The sequence below is a fragment of the Anas acuta genome, chromosome 1, assembly GCF_963932015.1.
Source record: "Anas acuta chromosome 1, bAnaAcu1.1, whole genome shotgun sequence".
In the NCBI taxonomy this organism is placed as follows: Eukaryota; Metazoa; Chordata; class Aves; order Anseriformes; family Anatidae; genus Anas; species Anas acuta.
The window spans coordinates 176,777,573-176,796,281 of NC_088979.1; the positions used below are offsets into that span (position 1 = coordinate 176,777,573).

General features: G+C 42.3%; 1 protein-coding gene across 3 annotated transcripts in view; it reads right to left on the bottom strand.

Moving 5' to 3' along the window:
* The window catches only part of SAMTOR (S-adenosylmethionine sensor upstream of mTORC1), a 33,346-nt gene extending 21,324 nt beyond the window's left edge, over positions 1 to 12,022 (bottom strand). The window contains exons 1-2 of one of the 3 annotated variants that reach the window (XM_068669496.1): positions 11,768 to 12,022; positions 198 to 339 (exon numbers count right to left, since the gene is read on the bottom strand). In XM_068669496.1, coding sequence (XP_068525597.1) covers positions 198 to 339; positions 11,768 to 11,942 — 317 coding nt within the window. In that variant the 5' untranslated portion in view covers positions 11,943 to 12,022. Of the gene's footprint in view, positions 1 to 197; positions 340 to 11,506; positions 11,737 to 11,767 lie in introns of those variants that run through there. The other 2 variants (XM_068669497.1, XM_068669499.1) reach the window with 2 other exon arrangements.
* Between the last annotated feature and the right edge of the window lie 6,687 nt (positions 12,023 to 18,709).

The following is an 18,709-nucleotide window of genomic DNA, read 5'->3' on the forward strand; positions in this document are numbered from 1 at the left end:
ACCATTCCATAAGCTATATATCCCTAACAAGCTAGAACAGTAAGACAGTTACTTGTTTCAGCAACCAATAAACCATTAACATTTTATGGAACAAATCTTAAAAATTGAAAAACAAACAAAAAAACTTTAAATCATCTATTATAAAGAATTGCAAATAGAAATGTGCAATTACATCTTTCAAATACATTAAGGTTTACCTGCAACACCACTCAATCCGGCCTTCTCCTTCGCAAGTTTTTGCCCAGTGATTATCTGCGAGGTTTTTCATTGCCACAGCATATTCACAGAGAGTTTCCTCATCCTCACAGTGCTCACGCCAGATCTTATCAAAGTCTCCCACTAAAGAAAACAACAACAAAAAATTGCATGTTAGATACAACGCACACGTATCTAATTGCACATGAGATACGGCAATTGCTGCTTTATTGTAGATGGCAAAATTCCCATCTTCCAATTAAAAGGAGTTATATAATGTAGTAAGAGATTACTTTACCTGCATTTAACAACAAAAAACAAGGTCCTCTTTCTCTAGTTAAAAACAAAATTCCAGGTTTGGGAGAAGGAAGGCACTATCAAGTACTGGAGAAGCTAGCAATATTCTCAGTATATGGATTTTGTTCAGTTTGTTCTGTGAAATTAAAGTTCCCAGGAAGTTCTGCTTTCAGGTTTCTGTGCATAACTATTAAACTTGACAAACAGTTTTAGAAATTAAAGACTGAAAGGCTTTGTAGTCACATTCCTGTTCACTGCAACTACCCTGGGTGATGTTACATGTAAAACTGCCTAACTGAAGGTTTATTCAAGGCTATAGATTTCTCTGGATACATTGGAAAAGGAATTCAAGCCTTCATGAATGTCTGCCTATGCAGTCAGTCTTACCCAATTCACGTCTAGGTGACAGTGCAGAAGAATCAAACTGACTACAGTCAAAAAAATCAGATAAATTTGCCTGCCAACATCCAGGGACAGGCTTATTTTCACTTTCCTCACCTTGCTGAAAAAGAAGACTTGCAGGTTAAATTCTGACACTTCAAAGTAATTAAACATCATGATTTTCCCACTTTTGCTGGGAAGCACCTACTTCTTCAAGCTTGCTTTACATAATATACTGTCAAACAAAAACAAGGTAAATGCCACTGGTAGCAAGCCACAATTCCTGCTGAGGTTTCTACAGCATGAAAAATCTTGGTATACTTTTTACTAAAGGACACTTCTACACTACGAAGGAGAAGAAAAACATGCTCACTAGTACAGTCCTCACTAATTCATTTTGTGTTTCTTAATCAGGAATGTGTGCACACACCTGGTATAAATTTATGTAGATCTGCAGAATATTTATCTGCCAATTTTGCGTCTATAAGCTGATGCAGATAACCGCAAGTTATTAAGAGTAGAGCTATATTTTAAGATTTGACTGACAAGCAACATGCTTTTAACAACACGGTTCCAAAACCAGTTTTCGCAGCACCTTACTATGAGAAAGAAATATTTACAAAGTGTATCCAAGCATAAGCCAGCTATCTCTGCTACAGACTGAAAGTAGCTTACAGTATGACTTGTCCTCATATCAGTAAGAGATTTGTTTTTCACCCATTTACGAGAACTCCTTTGATGTGCTTTGTTCTAATTAGCAGCAATAGATTTCTTCCTGTCCCAACTTTTATTTTCTTTTTGCGTTTGTACAAAGCAGTAATAACTGCTCTCCCCATCTGTCCTCCAGTTCCAGCATGACTGGGTATGACAGACAGCTGCACACTCAAAAGATCTAAGGCAGACATCCAGGTTTCTGCCTGTGTAAGTTTGGTTTAGGGATGTCACAACTATTTTCTCTTCTTCAAAAATAATCATCAGCACACTCATGCAATCATCAAAATGAGTCATCCTTCAAATTAGGTGTTTACATCGCCTTGGATGAGATGGCAGTCAAGATGGAAGTCTAGGAGTAGATGTGATACTGTTTTATTTAACAGGATAGGTGAGAGGAAACCCTCATATTTCCCAAACAATGCAAATCTGGGGAGAGCTGCTCTATAGGAAAGGGCCTCGTGTGGAATCAGTCAGGCAGGACAGGACAAACTCTAGCACTGAGAGCAAGAAATGGTACAGACAGCCTCCTCCCAGCAAAGAGGGCAAAACGAGCACGACTCTAGGGCACTTGATTTCTTACATCAGAAGTGCTGAATATACACAGCATCAAGGCAGAAAGCCCCAGCCCGGTCCAAAGTATACTCTTAATAGCTGCTTAATTGGGATGCAATTTAGATAGTTCCATGGGTTTTCTGCCACAAGGCACTGAACCTTACTGCATGAGCCAGGTAACTGTAAAATGCCTGAATGACACACAGTTGAGAGAGCTTTGTTCAAGGAAAACAGGCTAAATAGAAACAAAAAAGTTTGAGTCTACAGACAAGGAGTCTTGAATTTAGGTATACAGAAGCAGACCTGGAGCTGACTACCAGCACCCCAGGATGTGAACTTTGGGTTACAATAAAATTGCCTATGGCAGTAACAAGTTTTAGCACTGAGAGAAGAAAATAAAACTGAAAGATACAGACTATTAGAAGAGACATGGAGAACCAACATGAAAAATTCATCACAAAATAATTCCATCACACATCCTATATCAAATCAATTCCGTGAGCACTTCTGGTTTGTCCTCATCTGTCAGTAAAGTATCTCTGAAAGTAGGGAAAATGGCAACACAGGATAGATACGGCACGGTTTCTGCCTGTGCAACACCTTGCAGCCACAGGAAAGGGATGGATGAAAGCAGAATAGGACTCCTCATGATCATGAGCAAAATGGAAAAGTTCAATATAAAACAAGGCTTTGTTGTTCCAAGATGAGGAGACATCCGGGTAACGCATAAAAGGGCAGCTTCTATGCATAAAGTTGTTTCCTCATAAAATGCATAATTTAGCTTAAAGTTCGCATAGCTTGGCAAACTAAGGGAAAAAAAAATCCATGACAAACTTCAAAGATGTGGCTTCCTAGAGTTCCTAGACCATGAAATCACTGAACAACAGCACAGTGAGCAAGTGCAGGGAGATACTTCTGCAGCACTTGTCCTATATTCTTGTCTAAGCACCTGCCTTTGACTCACCGGGTTTGATATGACGACCATTTGTCTGCCCTTTTCCAGAACAACCGCAGACAAAAGGTTTTCTGAAGAGACTGACATCACCGTGCAGTGCCTTTCAAAGAAGCATTTGAGGTTCAGCTTCCCTTGAGCAAGTACCCTGGCAGGGAGTTATTTCGGCTTGTTTTCCACATTCTTCTCCAGCATGAGTTTTGAGAAAGCACAGACAGGCGCATTAGGCAAATTTACAGGAACTCGAATTCCAGCATCATGCTCCAATCCTGCCTGAGTTGGAAATGCAAACAGCGATTCCTATCTGCTGACAGATTTTAAGGTAGTGACTACAACAGGTCTTGCAATATCTGATTTTCAAGTGGTACCCAGAACACAGCAGAGCTGTGTATTAATATTTTCAAACAGCTTTATAATCCATGTGGAAATACGGCATTAAATCTGGTGCAGTTAAACATTTATTTGTGAATCATTGCTTGTGTAACCAAAAAGACTGTAAAATGTACAGGAAGGTTCCACAGCAAAACTAATGCTTACTAAAAAAAAAAATAAAAAAATCTTCTGTTAAGCAATCACTAAGTCCATAAATTAAATTTAAGTCCGTGGTAGCTGATCTAAAGGATCAAAAAAAAAAAAAGCCTCACATCTTTTGTCACATCTTAATATTTGGCTTAGTGCATTAGACTTTTCATCTCAGGTTCTCATGACCATACCATGACAAAGTTTAAGGCTACTCAACATATTTACTAGGCACTTGATGATTACTTTTTATGCAATTTAAAACCTGTTTTGAGCACCGGCTCTTCAGAGATCTTTACGCATCTCAGATCTCCATAAAGGAACCAGTTAAGCCAAAATCCATCTGAAAAGCCTCTGATTTATAAGGCCGGTGCATAACAGAAGTTTCACATACCTATCAAATCACCACAGTGCAATTACTTTGAAGGTATTTCATGTCTGCTCTCCTCTCTATCCAAAATCTCTTCACCTAAAAGATTAACTCCTCCTTTAAAAACAAAACAAGGCCAAGCCCACCTCTTTCTAGCAATTCAGTCAATGAAGAAATGAGTGACCAACTCGGTGGTTCTTCACAGCCCGACCTTTTCGAGAAGAAAACCAAAAAAGCAGTCACGTTTACCTAGGGCAGACGAACCCCCCAAATCCACCCACACGACTCCTGCACGCAGAGCAGCCACACACGCCCCCAAAGGCAGCACTCACTGAAGCCTGTCTCAGAGAACAAGCCCATCATGTACGAGTTATTTTTTAAAATAACCCTAATTATGAGAGAGTTTTAATTGTGGGGAACAGCAATAGACAGCTAACGTTAGCTGTAAGTTTTAACAACTGAAGACATTTTTAATAAAGAAGGAAGAATTATACAATTATATGGTAAGGACTCCCCAAAATTCAGCTTCCTTCTACCCCAGATTTTATTTTGTTGTTGGTTTTGTTAAACTTTTAAAAGATGTTTCTTATAGAAAAATTAGTCAATTCTTCTTATTCAGCTAAGACTTCTGACAGAATAAATCAAATCAATTTGTCTTTTCAAGACAGTTCTCTATAGAAGAGAGATCAGTTTCGCTAAAAACAGTATTTATCACTTTGGCATGGGACAAAAACCCAAACAACTGATCTGAATCATTCTGTTTTATCCAGTGATAAAATAGTTATGCCATATGAAGCTAAATGCACAATCTGCACCCAGGGGGTAGCTTTTGTAGTTACGATTTTCCTTAATTCCCTCACTGCACTTCAGAAAAACTGCCAAACAGAGATGGCTGCAGTACCTCAAAAACAAACCCAAGATACTTCATTCACCACCAAACTAGAATGCATCACCTGCATTACTTGATTTAACTGATACCATGCACTTAAGATTCAGCTAGATGCAATGTCATTTTACATCTTAATCCACCTCCCTTACTCCCCAAAATATTTTTTTTTAGGACTTGAAAATAATGGCCCTTCTAATTCCAGTTTTCTTTGTTTGGAAAGTTATAATTTTAATTAGTAGCTGCAATAAAGCAAAAGAAAAAAAGACAAAAACAAGGGTTTTAAGTCTTGACCACCTGCATCCTAGTATCAACTGGTAATGCAAAACCCAGAGGTAGATGCAAAGGGGGTGGATTGCATCTAATTAACAGCACAAAACCTTGCTGCACACACCTCTGTTGGCTCCTCCAGGAGGGAAAAAAATAAGCTTAAAGCATTGACTAACAATGAGAGACAGAAACAAAAGTGACGTGCTCATATTTGTATAGTTGTGTTAATAAAACTCTTTGAATTGCTCATTGTTAAAAGAAAACCCATGCCTACATTTAACAAGTGTCCATGACAATGCTGGATAACTTGAGATGACAGGCTGCTAGCCATAGCAACGCCTAGCAAGATCTCTGAGCTTTCTTTTTTGTTGTTGTTGATGGCAATGCTCTGTGGAATGAAAAAAATCCATCTCATTTTAGCCTCTTACAGGCTCTCTTAAACCCTCTGCCTCTCACGTACTTGCTGGAAACAGTAAAGAAGCTTCTAAATCATGCCAACTGGTAAATGGGAGAAATCCTACACTGTCCACTAGGCAAAAACTGAAATCAGATTCCTATGAATACTTCACAGGACATTATTTCTTTATTAACAGAGACTCACCAGTTGGAATTTAGTTGTACCACTACATCTCTGGATGCTATGGCAGTGATTAATTACACGAGGAATGTTAGCTAATGCTCTGCTATTTACTACTTTCAGAATATACGAGATAAACCAGAAACCTACTAACATCTGTCTAACTAAAACAACATCTGAAAGACATTAGGTATTTTTGGCTTCGACGTTGTCCAATTTTACGTGTCTAGATACTGAGCATGAACTTCAACTCGGACAAAGTTCAGGCAATTTAAGCTAGTATTTCTTCTCTTGTCTGACTAGCATTTACTTTACATTTCTTAGGACTTACCTGAAATATTTCACAATTAAATCTTCTTTTAAAGTGCAAAAATCTCGCGTATGTATACACACACACACATTTACAAAACAATATATTGATATCTATCTATATAAATATGAAATCTACCTGACAAGGTATCTGCAGCTGGTAAAAATCTTGTGTTTGAACCTACTATCTATCTGTTCACACTAAGCAGACGTCTAGGGTACAACTCACCTGCTATTTAAAGCACCTCTTGTGGGCCAGCTCACATCACCCTGAAGAATGATTTGTGTCTCCAACCTGCTACAAATCACTTTAAAGACTGATGGCTGTCACACAGCCAGCGGGGAGCCCGTTCATGATAGCTGAAGCAATTACTGCCCCCAGGTGTTGAATCGACTCTGCTTGGCAGGATCACCCCCTCTCCTCCCCAAACCTGGCTTTGAGGGATGACTGTGTGCTGCACCCTAAGGACACCAAGGAGGCAAACACATTAATGTAAAACTGATTTCAGGGGATTTATGTAAACGTGGGAGCAAAAAACTGAAGCAGCTGAGGCACAGGTACGGATTTCATCATGCTGACCCTGCAACAGGAACGTTGTTTTCCTGCAAAAGCAATAAAAGGAGCTGGGGAGGAGGTTACACATAGCTGTTCGTGCAGCGAGTGCAAGTCTGTGCTGTAGCCAGTGGGCATTCAAGATTTGTGGGCTAGCCAAATGATACCAGGAATTTTACTGAACTCCCCATCAGCCTGTAAAATAAGATGGGATTTTTAATGAAATGTTTGCTCAAACTGTGGTGTGCAAACTGTGAGGACAATCATATCTTAATGCCTACATCGTAAAACACCATCAATTTTCATTTATAATAAAAAGAAAAGTAGTTTGTTTGAAAATGTAACGGTATTTCCAAATGTTTCCCTTCTCCAGGACATTAATGCAAGGGGGGAAAAGCAAATGGACCTTACTATATATACAACTGGTTTACTGTAGAAATAAACATAAGTTTTCATTAGAGAGGAGTAACAACTGTTAGCATACCACATAGAGCTCAGTAAAAAGGTTTTCCTGCCCTGTGAAAAATGTCACTATTTCAAAATGTTTCCTGTTTCAGATCGGGAAGAACTTCAGCTCTCTCAAGGTTTTTCATGAAAAACAGGAGAGGAAGAGACCATAAAGCAGCTGACTTCAGAACAACATTTCTCACATCAGTGTCTACGCCACTTACCTACTCAGGCTACCTACTATTGTAGGGCATGGCTGTCAAAAGTCTTCCACATTTTCTGGAGTTCTAAAACCTCTTAATAAAGTTATAACCTATTCCTTCAAAGCCTCATTTATATATATAAGGAATCAGACTACCACCTCGAAATGTTGCTATCAGCTTCTGTGATGCAGCAAATAATACTTAGCAAGACTAGTATCAATACCGTGTGATTCAAAGACTAAACAGCCTCAAGAGGTGTAAAGATAAATAAAACACTTATGAAACATTTTCCTGGGTGTTCACCAAACACCTTTAAAGATACCTCAAAGTTTTTCCACTTATATTAAATACAGGGTTTCCAGTGAGAAGCAGAGGCTGTTGCAAAACATCTTTCCAAACTATATATAAAACCCTCTGTAACCAAGTGTCAGGCTGTACAGAAAATGTTTACTTGATAAATAGAGGCCTGCACGATTACAGAGGTAATAAACAACTCACAGAAAAAAACAGGCTGCTTCTGTACAAGGAAGGGATTTTTATACCACAGTAAAAATTAACCCTACTTGGCTATTAGGAGCAACTGTAAACAAAAACCAAAAGCACACTGCACACGTTCAATAAATCATGTTTAGTTCCCTACAAACTACTAAGTCTGCTTTAACAACCTGACTCTTGGGCTTGACAGACACCAACATACTGCAGCCGATGCATGCTCCAGCTCAGGGCTGCAGGTGCCTAAAAGGTGCATACTGGGAAACCCTACACAAATTTGGGGTCACCTGTGGTACCAGGCAACCGAGCCAAGAGCAAGAGACTAACCCCAAAACTGCTCCGCCATACCCATTCTGCAAGAGGCTAGTATGAGAAGACCAAATTCATGTTTCATGAAAAACCCTAATTTGTGTACTTTCTAAGTGCTCGTGTCAAGTGTCCAGAACCCCAAAGTTTCTTGTAAGTGACGAACAAAACGCTGGAGAGCTGTTGTTTCGGCTTGTGGATCTCACCCTGGTGTGTAGAGCAATTAGGGCTCAGCGAATCCAGTCGGGTAGGAAACAGGACTCCAGAAAAACGTGAGCTCTACACTAATGAGACATATTCCTAAGCGAACACTTCACACCTCAGCATGTTTGTTCTCACTTCAGAATGTTTTCTTTATGAAGACAATGCTTATAGGCTAACCTGAAGAATGAGGTATTTTTAGGAACCACTAGACGGGTTTTGTCTGTGCCTACCGCTGCCTTAAAGGAGTCTGACAACTTATTAATGATTAGCTAATTTAGTTGACACATTTACTTACCGTGGAAAAGGTCCTTCAATAATTCAAATATTTTATTTTCTCCACACTAAGAAAAGCCACACTGTTTTGTAAAACTTCATGAAAACATCTAAAAATACAGAAGACACACAATAGTGCCTTAGGATCCACAGTAAGAGTATCCTGCAATCCCAAAATACCAAGTCTGCCATGGTACTTATGTTTACAAGCTTCCCCTTCTTTATTTACTCATTAACATCAGAGAGAGTGTAAGGGAAAGGGAAGGAAATTGAAAAAGATGAAAAGAAACGGAGATGAAAGAAAAGAAAGAATCAGTATTTCCACTCGAAGTCACACTAGATTAGTAATACCCAGAAAACAGGAAAAGGTAAGTACTGGTCACACAGCACAAAAGTTAAAATTATTCAAGAAAGAAAACGCACTTTTACACAAGCTTAAAAGAATTTAAGCTGAACCACTTCAAACATGGAAAATTCTTGGTCATGAATAGACTGGCATGGTCTGGGACCAAGACATTGCATTAGCCACGGTACAGAAGCACATACAAAACCCATCCACCAAACATAAGGGTAAAGATAGTTCAAAGAAAGGCAGAAATTAAAAAAGAAGCCAAGATTCAGCTTTGATAAGAGTTCTTCAAGAGAGCGTCAAGAGTTCACGGTTTTTCCTTAAGAAAAAATCTGTCAATCAACATTTCTCATAAACTTTTCTCTAGTGATTCCTTAGAAATAGCAGTAAGACGTGATGAGGTCCTGGTTAAACAACACTGCACTTGCACTTTGACAAGTTTGTGACTCCTTCAGAGAAGTGTTAGCTTGCAGTTTTGAAGCACGCTGCTCTCAGTTTTGTACCGGCTCATTTTCCAGAAAAAGAAAGGGGAACGATTGTGGGAAATAAACCACGAGTAAAGATGCCAGTTATAATCAAGTCAGTTAATACATGGACTTATCGTTACAGAATCACAGGCCATGCTAACACCAGAAAGGTAAATGAATTCTCAAAGTAATCAGCTATTAAAAATCAAGCCTATATAACTTCTATCCACAAACATCTCTGAATCTCAAGGATGCATCTACTCCTCTCCAACACTTCTAACAGAACACAGTAACTTATGACCATATTACAGTTTCAAGTGGTTTCCTAGACCCTATGCAACATAATCATATACCTTGCAGAAAGGCATTCAGCATGTTTTTTTCCATCAACAAAATTAATACAAAGCACTGAAGTCCATGCAACAGCAATTCTAGCGCTGTTTGCTTATTTAGATGAAATAGAAACCAGCTTCACAGAACTCCAGTAAATGTGAGAGTAGTCAGCATAAATTAAAAAGAGACAATGTGAGACCCTGGAATAACACAGATAGCTCTGTTACTGCTTCATACGGAGGTGGGAGCACTGTACTGGGGAGTCAAGAGACTTTCCTTGTGGATATAACCAAGGATACTGCTTTTTAACCTTGTTTCCTTCATACACTCAAGTTACCACTCAAATTTTACCAAGAAATTTCAGCTGATTTACTGCTTTTTTGCTTCTTTAGCAATCCGACAACTTTGATTTTGTCACAGTAATGCGCTTGCCAGTCAGCGCAGCAGAGTATTAGAAAATAAAACAAAGGCATTTCAGAAGGAAATTCTCAAGTCTGCTTTTAGAAGCAGAGAGAAACATGGGGAGAAGGACTCAGAACCTCCTTCCAAAAATAAAACTCTGGAATTGAACTAACCTAACGTATGAAGTACAGCTACTATTAATCACAGGTTACTTGTAAAGACTACCTAACCATCGGATAAGCACGTAATGGGCGGAAATCTCCTTGCTGTACAGAAGTGACATGATTAACTACCTGTTTTTAAAGCTTCTCTTTAAAGATACAAACAACATTGCTAAATTAGCATGACTAGAAGATTACTGTAAAGTTTCTAACGTGACTTACACGGCCTATGAAGTAAATTAGAGTACTGTTTTTCCCCTTTCTGTTAACCAATTACATTCAGCTGAAGACAAAACCCAACTAAGCTTTGCATACTAACTTGCTCTTTGCTGAGCTGTGTGCTTATGCTGACTTCCATGTGATTTAGGCTTCCATCTGAAGCAATTCAGGTATTACGGAGGCTGCTTGCATTTCTTAGAGTTCACAGTGACAATGTTTGCCTTTTTTAACCTGCAGGCGCTGTGAAGTAACAGAGAAATGCGACCTGCTAGAAGCCGGACCCCTCTGCCAGGGCTGCAAGGTCTGAACGCGCCGTGTTCCCTCACCCAAATGGCACGGGAACACGGGAGAGCCTCCCTTCGGTTTTGGCTCACACTAAGGCCAAAATAAACAGCAACTCTTGACCAGTGCCTACACAGGTAAGTATCTGTGCTCAAGTCCCATGGTCGGGGTCCTGGGGAGACTCCTAGAGCCCAGCAAGCAGCCTGACCTCGTTGCTTTAACAGAAGTGCCACACACAGACCTCAAAGGGACACGAGGACCAGTGCCAGGAGAGGAAACGTCCCTGTTTTACAGGTGTCCTCCTGGAGGAATGCAACCAGCTGTTTGCCAGTCACTGGCGTGTGGTGGACGCCCTGACAGAATGAATGAATGAATTTCTTGTAACCTGCGCTACAAGGAAGGTCGGAGAGATCACTGAAGTCATCCTGAAGAGGCTGCAAATCCCAGAAAAATAAATCTCAACTCTTGACGCTCATCTCCAGACGTTCCTGCGATGTTTGAGGCACCCCAAAGCCACCACCACAACCCCGCCGCCCGGGCAGATCCCCAAGGGCCGGCACCACCCCCGCCACAACGCCGTGCCCCAGCCCGACCCCCTCCCCGGGGCCGAAGGAGGCAGCCGGGATAACAAAGAGCGGGGCCCCCCGCGGCACCAGGGGCTCCCCCGGGCACCCAGGACCTGCCGACAGCCCCAAATCCTCCCCGCAGCCCGCCCCAGCCCGCAGCAAGCCCCCCTTTTGGGGCTACCACCCCCCAGGACACCAAGCTCCGCGGCCGGGCGCGCCCCCTTCACCTGGCAGCATTACCGGCGCTGCCCACCGAGGCCGAAGGCGCCCTCCTCCTCCTCCTCCTCCTCCTCCTCATTGCCGGGGAGGAGCAGGAAGCCAGCGGGAGCCGCTCCGGGCCGCCGCCGCCCCCCGCTCCCCGCCACACCCCCTCGGGCAGCGGGGGACGAGGGGGGCGCCGAGCTGCCAGCGGGGACCCCCCCCCCTTGTCCTTCATCTTCCTCCTCCTCCTCCTCCTCCTCCTGCTGCTGCTGCTGCCCCGCGGTTACCTTCCCGGTACTTCTTGCGCAGCCTGCGGTGGACGCTCTTCACCACCCCGGACAGCTTCTCCTGCTCCAGCTTGCGCTCCTGCTCCGGGGGCTGCGGGGCCGGGGGGGCAGCGGCGGCGGCGGCCCCGCCGGGCTGGGGCTGGGGCTGTGGCCGGGGCCGGGGCGCGGCCTCCATGGTGGTCCCGCTGCTCCGCGGCGCGCAGCCCGGCCGAGCGAGGGCTGAGCCGGCAGCTGCCGCCCGCCCCGCATGCGCTGCCCCACCCCGGCCCGCTCGGCATGCCGGGGGTTGGAGTCCTGGGGGGATCCACAGCCTCCTCCTGAGCTGGGAGGGTTGGGACATGTCGCGACATGTCGCCGCGTATCGTGACGTGTCGTGGTGTATCGTCGCGTCACGTCACGTAGCCGCCGAGGCGCCTGCCTCTTCCGATGATCCTGTGAAAACGCATCCTGGGGTGTGTCAGGGATAGTGCAGCCAGCAGGAGCGGGGAGGTGATCGTCCCCCTGTGCTCTGCTCTGGTGAGGGCGCACCTCGGGTGCTGTGCTCAGCTTTGGGCCCCTCACTACAAGAAGGACATCGACCATGTCCAGAGCAGGGCTACGAAGCTGGTGAAGGGCCTGGAGCACAAGTCCTATGGGGAGCAGCTGAGGGAACTGGGGGTGTTTGCTCCGGAGAAGAGAAGGCTCAGGGGAGACCTCATTGCTGTCTACAGCTACCTGAAAGGAAGGTGTGCAGAGCTGGGGTCAGCCTTTTCTTACAGATAACTAGTGATAAAATGGCCTCAAGATGCACCAGGGGAGGTTCAGGTTGGAAATGAGGAGACATTTCTTCCCACAAAGAGCAGTCAGGCACTGGGACGGGTTGCCCAGGGAGGTGGTGGAGTCTACGTCCCTGGGGGTGTTCAGGGAAAGGTTGGACGTGGTGCTTAGGGACGTGGTTCAGTGGGTGACATTGGTGGTACAGGGATGGTTGGACCAGATAATCATGGAGGGCTTTTCCAGCCTTAATGATTCTATGATAAATGGATGCCAGCAGGCTGGTGTCCACTGGAAGCATGCGGCCCTACAAAGCCTTTATTCTGCCTTCCTGGGGCTGCTCATCCCGCCTCCATGCTGAGCGTGGTTTCCGGCATTTTGGGAGGGAAATGCATCACCAGGGCAGGACAGAACCTGCCAGCAGCAGAGCTGATGGAGCCAGGTTTTTGGGGTTTTTATCTCCTGCTGAAGAGCTGGGGACGCAGTGTCAGGACACCGTTATTCCTTCCTGCCTCACCTGCAAGTCTGGCCAAAGGGTCACCTCCAAGGAGGGGCAGTGCTGGTGGGGCAGTGGCAGAGCATTGCCCTGTGACTCTGCCCGAGCGCTGCACAACACCCGAAGCACTTTGATTCTCTCCTCTAAGCGCAGTTGGAAACAACAGAGGCAAAACCACTCCTCCCAGGATCGTAGCAGGGACATCTGCAGTAAAGCTGTTTCCTTGTTTGACTTGGCTAGAAGCAGCTAATTGTGATCTCTGAGGATGTTCATAAACGCTAAGAAGGTAATTGCGGCTGCAGTTAAACCAGTGACAAATCACACGGACTTGGGCAGGGTCAAGATTTCATCCTAATGAGAATTCGGTGACATGTGCCACTTTGTCCAGCAGGGCATGTAACAGGTTCTTATCAGCACTCTGTCAATCCTGCCAAAAAGATTATTTCATAGCTAATCACGGAGCATGGCATCAGTCTGCCTTTCTGATAAAGTTCTTTATAAAGCTGCAATTATCAAGACAAAACAGAAAAGTCCAAACAAAAGCCTGCCATTATTATTGACTGTAAAAACATCCCTTTTTAACTTTACTCTTAGCTATGCAGTCAGATACCGCATTGCACACATCTCGCAAGTGGGTTGCAGATTGCAAGCAAAGGTCCAGCTTTTTCAGTATTGTTATTTTTCAGTAAGTGCATAAAAGAACTGCAGTCTAGTTCAGATCTTCCATTGCTAGATTTACATGCCAGTGGGTATTTTATTGTCAAAATGTTGCAGATTTTTTTATTTATTTTTTACTTAAAATACAGGAGTATTACGAAAGGAGAATTTTAATTTTTTTCTTAAAGTAAAGAGAAGCCTGGTGATATAGTTATGATTTTCATTAAATTTTCAAACTGCAAAGAAAATGAGCACAGGTTAATTAGAAAAATATATTAATTTCACTTTACCTTGGAAAGCATCCGGAAATCTGCTTCCCATAGAGGTGATTACATTTCATATTCACAGAACTGATCCAGGAAGCTAAATTTGAATTATAAAGAAGGCTTAGTGCTGGGACTCTATTTTAGCTTTCTGAAATGCTTCTGGTTTTATATGCAGGTCCACATAAGAACAATTAAGACAGTTTAAATAGAGGAGAATAAATTGATAGCTACTGGGAACTTCTTGCAAGAGGGGCAGCCTACACAGTGGTTAATGCTCCATCCACTTTTACGCTGTGTAGGATTTGTGGAAGCACAGAATTAAGAGGAAAAGCATGAGCCAGTCTTCTGTGTGTGGCGTGATTCTAGGAGGGCACTGAGGGAGCCTCTTCAGCAGACTAGGAGTATTGGAGCAACATAAGGCTGGGGGCATTTGGAGAATGCCTGACGGATACTGCTGTGGCATCAACCCCACTGTCCCCAGCCCTGAGTCTATGGATGCAGCAGTGTAGGATACACAGTCAAAACATAAGTGCATATGTGATCCAGAAATCTGTAGAATTGGAAAATTGGAGAAAAAAATGCAGAGTTCTTATTTGAAATATATTCCCTCTGAACAATAATTTAAAGTTACTATTTGAATAATGTTATCACTGATGCTTGCTGGTTCTTAGGAATTCTTTCTATAACTGATGTCCTGGGTGGGGGCAACCCCAGACAGGAGCACAGACTGGGAGAACTCACTGAGAGCAGCCCTGCTGAGAAGGACTTGGGGGTTCTGGTGGGTGAAAAGCTGGACATGAGCCAGCAGTGTGTGCCTGCAGCCCAGAAGGTCAATTGCAGCCTGGGCTGCATCAACAGAGGGGTGGCCAGCAGGGCAAGGGAGAGGATTGTGCCCCTTTGCTCTGCCCTCGTGAGGCCCCACCTGGAGCACTGCGTCCAGGTCTGGGCCCCCCAGCACAAGAAGGATGTGGGTCTGTTAGAGTGAGTCCAGAGGAGGGCTGCAAAGATGGTCAGAGGCTGGAGAACCTCTCCTATGAATAGAGTCTGAGACAGCTGGGGCTGTTCAGCCTGGAGAAGAGAGAATGAGGGAGACCTCATTGCAGCCTTTCAGTACTGAAAGGGGGCTTAGAAAAAGATGGAGAGTAACTTTGTGCTCATTCAGATAATGACAGGACAAGGGAGAATGGTCTTAAACTAAAAGAGGGTAGATTTAGACTAGACATCAGGAGAAAATTCATCACTCAGAGGGTGGTGAGGCACTGGAACAGGTTGCCCAGAGAGGCTGTGGATGACCCATCCCTGGAGGTGTTCGAGACCAGGTTAGATGAGGTAACCTCATCTAGTGGGTGGTGTCCCTGCCTGTGGCAGGGGGGGGTGGGGCTAGATGATCTTTAAGGTCCCTTCCCGAGCCATTCCATGATTCTAATAAAGTGGGTTCATGTGATCACAATTATATATAAATTTACAGTATAAATATTTTTATTTTAATATTACATTACACTGTACAATTTTTAAATCTGATTTTCCCTTTTTATTAAAGTTAGTGATGGTGTTGCTTTCTATTGTCAATGTATTAATTATTTTCTGTGCTTCAGAAATGTGTTAACAACCAAAAAATCTACTTTAATGTACTTTGGCTTTACACTGGCTACATTTATACCTAGGTGTACAAGCTATTTTTTAAAAAAGGGAATAGAGAAGAGTAACATTAGTAACATATGGGTCTATTTTCTATAGTAAAATAGACCACAGTAAAATTACATTCTTCATTCTTAAAGAAGTAAATTAGAAGTTTAGCTTCCGTAGGCAAGTAAAAGGGAATTGCTGGATTTCATTTTATTTATTTATTTATTTATTTTCTGGGGAAAAAAAAAAAAAAGGAAAAAAAAAGAAAGAATACTAAAACATGAGGCTTTATACTTTCAGGATACACAGATACTTACCTTGGTTTGGCAATGGATACTTACCTTGGTTGAGAATTAGCTTCCAGCAATGGAATCTGAATGCAAAGCTATCAAAGGAGGAACCTCCACCAGGTGCTGCATGAAGATACCAGAGGGTGATGGCAAGCAGGTGATTAAAGGAGGACTGGTTCTAGCAGGCCTGGAGCTGATGGCCCACTGCTCTGGCGAGGCAGAGAAAAACACTTGTGCTGAATACATTTCTTGAACTCAGTACAGGAAGAGTCAAGGAACAAACAGAGATGACTGCAAGTCTTGTAATTGTCTCTGAGGCATGACAGCAGTACTACTGATAAGGACGTGTGCACTTACTCCAAAGGAATGTGACAATAAACTACTTGTGCCCTGATGGGGACACTGGGGTTTCACCATCTGGGAAAGAATCATTTTGAGCAGCTGGACTTGCTATCTTGAATATAGAAAATGGCCAAAAGATCCTCTGTGCATTACTTCTTAAAACAAAACAAAACGAAACAACAACAAAAAAAGCAGACGTAGGGCAGACTAAGACAGCTTCTTTTGACATTTCTGAAATATTTCAGCACCTCTCACTTTTCGTGAATAATTTTAGAAACAAAAGTCTAGATTCACAGACCAGGAGGAGAAATTACCCCTCTCTACCCAGTGCTCAGGTGGATGGGATATTGACTGAGGATGTGGGAGAACCAGTTCACATCCCTGCTCTGCCTGAAGCGTTCTGAACCCACATCTTCACTAGGGGATGATACAGAGTGGAAGAGCTCTTCCTTCCTTCCTGAGGGAAGGGTGGCAGCAGTCTGCTTTCTCCCCAGGAAAACCATGGAAGAAAAGTAACATAAAAACTTTCTGAAATGAGCAAATTAGCAGCGCTCTTCTTCCATCTCTGTTTCAGTGGCATTTTCGACAATCAAGTCTTCTCAGCCTGTTCATCCCTTCTATCTTCTAGTTGCTAGTTGTATGAAAAGGAACAAAAAAAAAAAAAAAGACACATCATCAAAGAGAAGTAACCTTTCTAGATAACACTCTCCAGTGTGATGACATCATCGTAAAAGTCTCTAATGCAATGTAATCTGTAAAAATATTACCAAAAGCATGTAATGATTTTAATGGAATATTGAGATGCTGCGGTAATTTAAAAGGAATAAAAGGCTTCTTTGTTGATGGGGAACTGTTTTTGCTATGTGTACCCAAAGGGAAGACAAAGAGGCACCAACAGTATATATGGTTTGCATTTAAGATTTTACTTATTAATTGTGGTGTCCTATAAGCCATGAAAAGCAGGTAATTTGATTTAAAAAGTGGAAATCACATCTCTGTTTTTGCACTGAGGCAATTATTAAGAGCTAGTCCATTATTACATTTCTCCAGACTACACATTTTGGCAATTTAGTAATTAGAATTACGTGGTAATTAAAACTGCTACCCCATAACAATAATTTTTGAACTATAGATCTGTGACTCCATTCCTGGAGACTGACACCTCTAAAAGTATGTTTACATCAGCAGTTCCATTACTTAGTCCCCTGTGCTTTTTTAGTGGCAAACATAGTTTTGATAATGACTTCAGTTTGGATCTGAAGTCCCAATATTTACTGAAATCAAATTTTGCTTCTGGAAAACTGAGGGTTCTTCTATTAATGGACCAATTAAAGTTGCTCCCCAAGTAGCTGGAGACACCCAACTTAGAGAAGAAGACTGAAAAATCCGTCACATCTGCAGTCTCCTTATGGAGTCTAATTATCTGTTCTCAAGGCCACTAGAATTTGATACTGATAGGAGATTTCATTTAGATTTTATTTATTGAAATCACATCTTTTGCTTGCTAGCCTGTGTTGCAATAAGACAAGGATAATTTTAATAGCAGCCATCATTTCTGCATTCAGTGCCATTCCAGTCGGCAGACACCAAGCATGTGTACGCATGGAAGCCAGCTGTTTCTTTGGACACAGGAAGGAAGAAGTTACGAATGCTTTAATCGCTTCAGTCTGACACTTGTTTAATAATACAGTGGGAATTAAATTCTGTGGAACTACTCAATTGCGTACTGAAAATGCAGCAAAGTACTTTATACCTCAGTTATTTTCAGTTTTATGTATAATGTAGAAGGGAAAACGATCCTTTAATACTGAGAATGGACTATGAGTTTTTCAAATAAAAGCTGTACTTTATCGTACAACTTCTTTACGACATGAGCATTGCAAACATACGTAACACTCTATTAAAGATCATTAAATATAAACATAACTTATTGAAAAGGAATTCCAAATTCCTTTAAAAATCTGTGTTGTTGTTGTTTTTCGTTGTTTTTCATTGATTTTAGTCTAAGCACATTCTCCTATTATTTGGAAAGTATAAATTATTAAATGAAGACAGTCAATACAACGATTGCTTTAACAAAGACTACTAGCTACTCTTTCTAGACGGAGTTTCTTCCTAGCTGATTTCTTGCTGCCATGAAAGATTAACTCATAAAATCACTTTGATTTAGCAAGAGATGTCAAAACATCCAGCAGGTCTAACTGGTTTTCTTCCGATGTCAGTCAAAATAGTATGTGGTTTTAGCACTGATTCATGTTTCTGTCAGTTGCTCTGCATAAACTTGCTGAGTAATCAATTCAAACACAGCGACTTTACGAAAAGTTGGAGCTAGCAGGAAGGCTTTTATGTCTGATTATTGCTGTATCTAGGGAACCTGATAGCATTAAGTTCAGTTCCCGGCATACAAACCCCAATCTTCCCGTATGGGTCAGGTATGTACAGCTCCAGTTCAGTTCAACAGCAGTGTAGCTGTACGTTGGGTCATTCTCAGCTTGGGAAATCCTGCGCTATC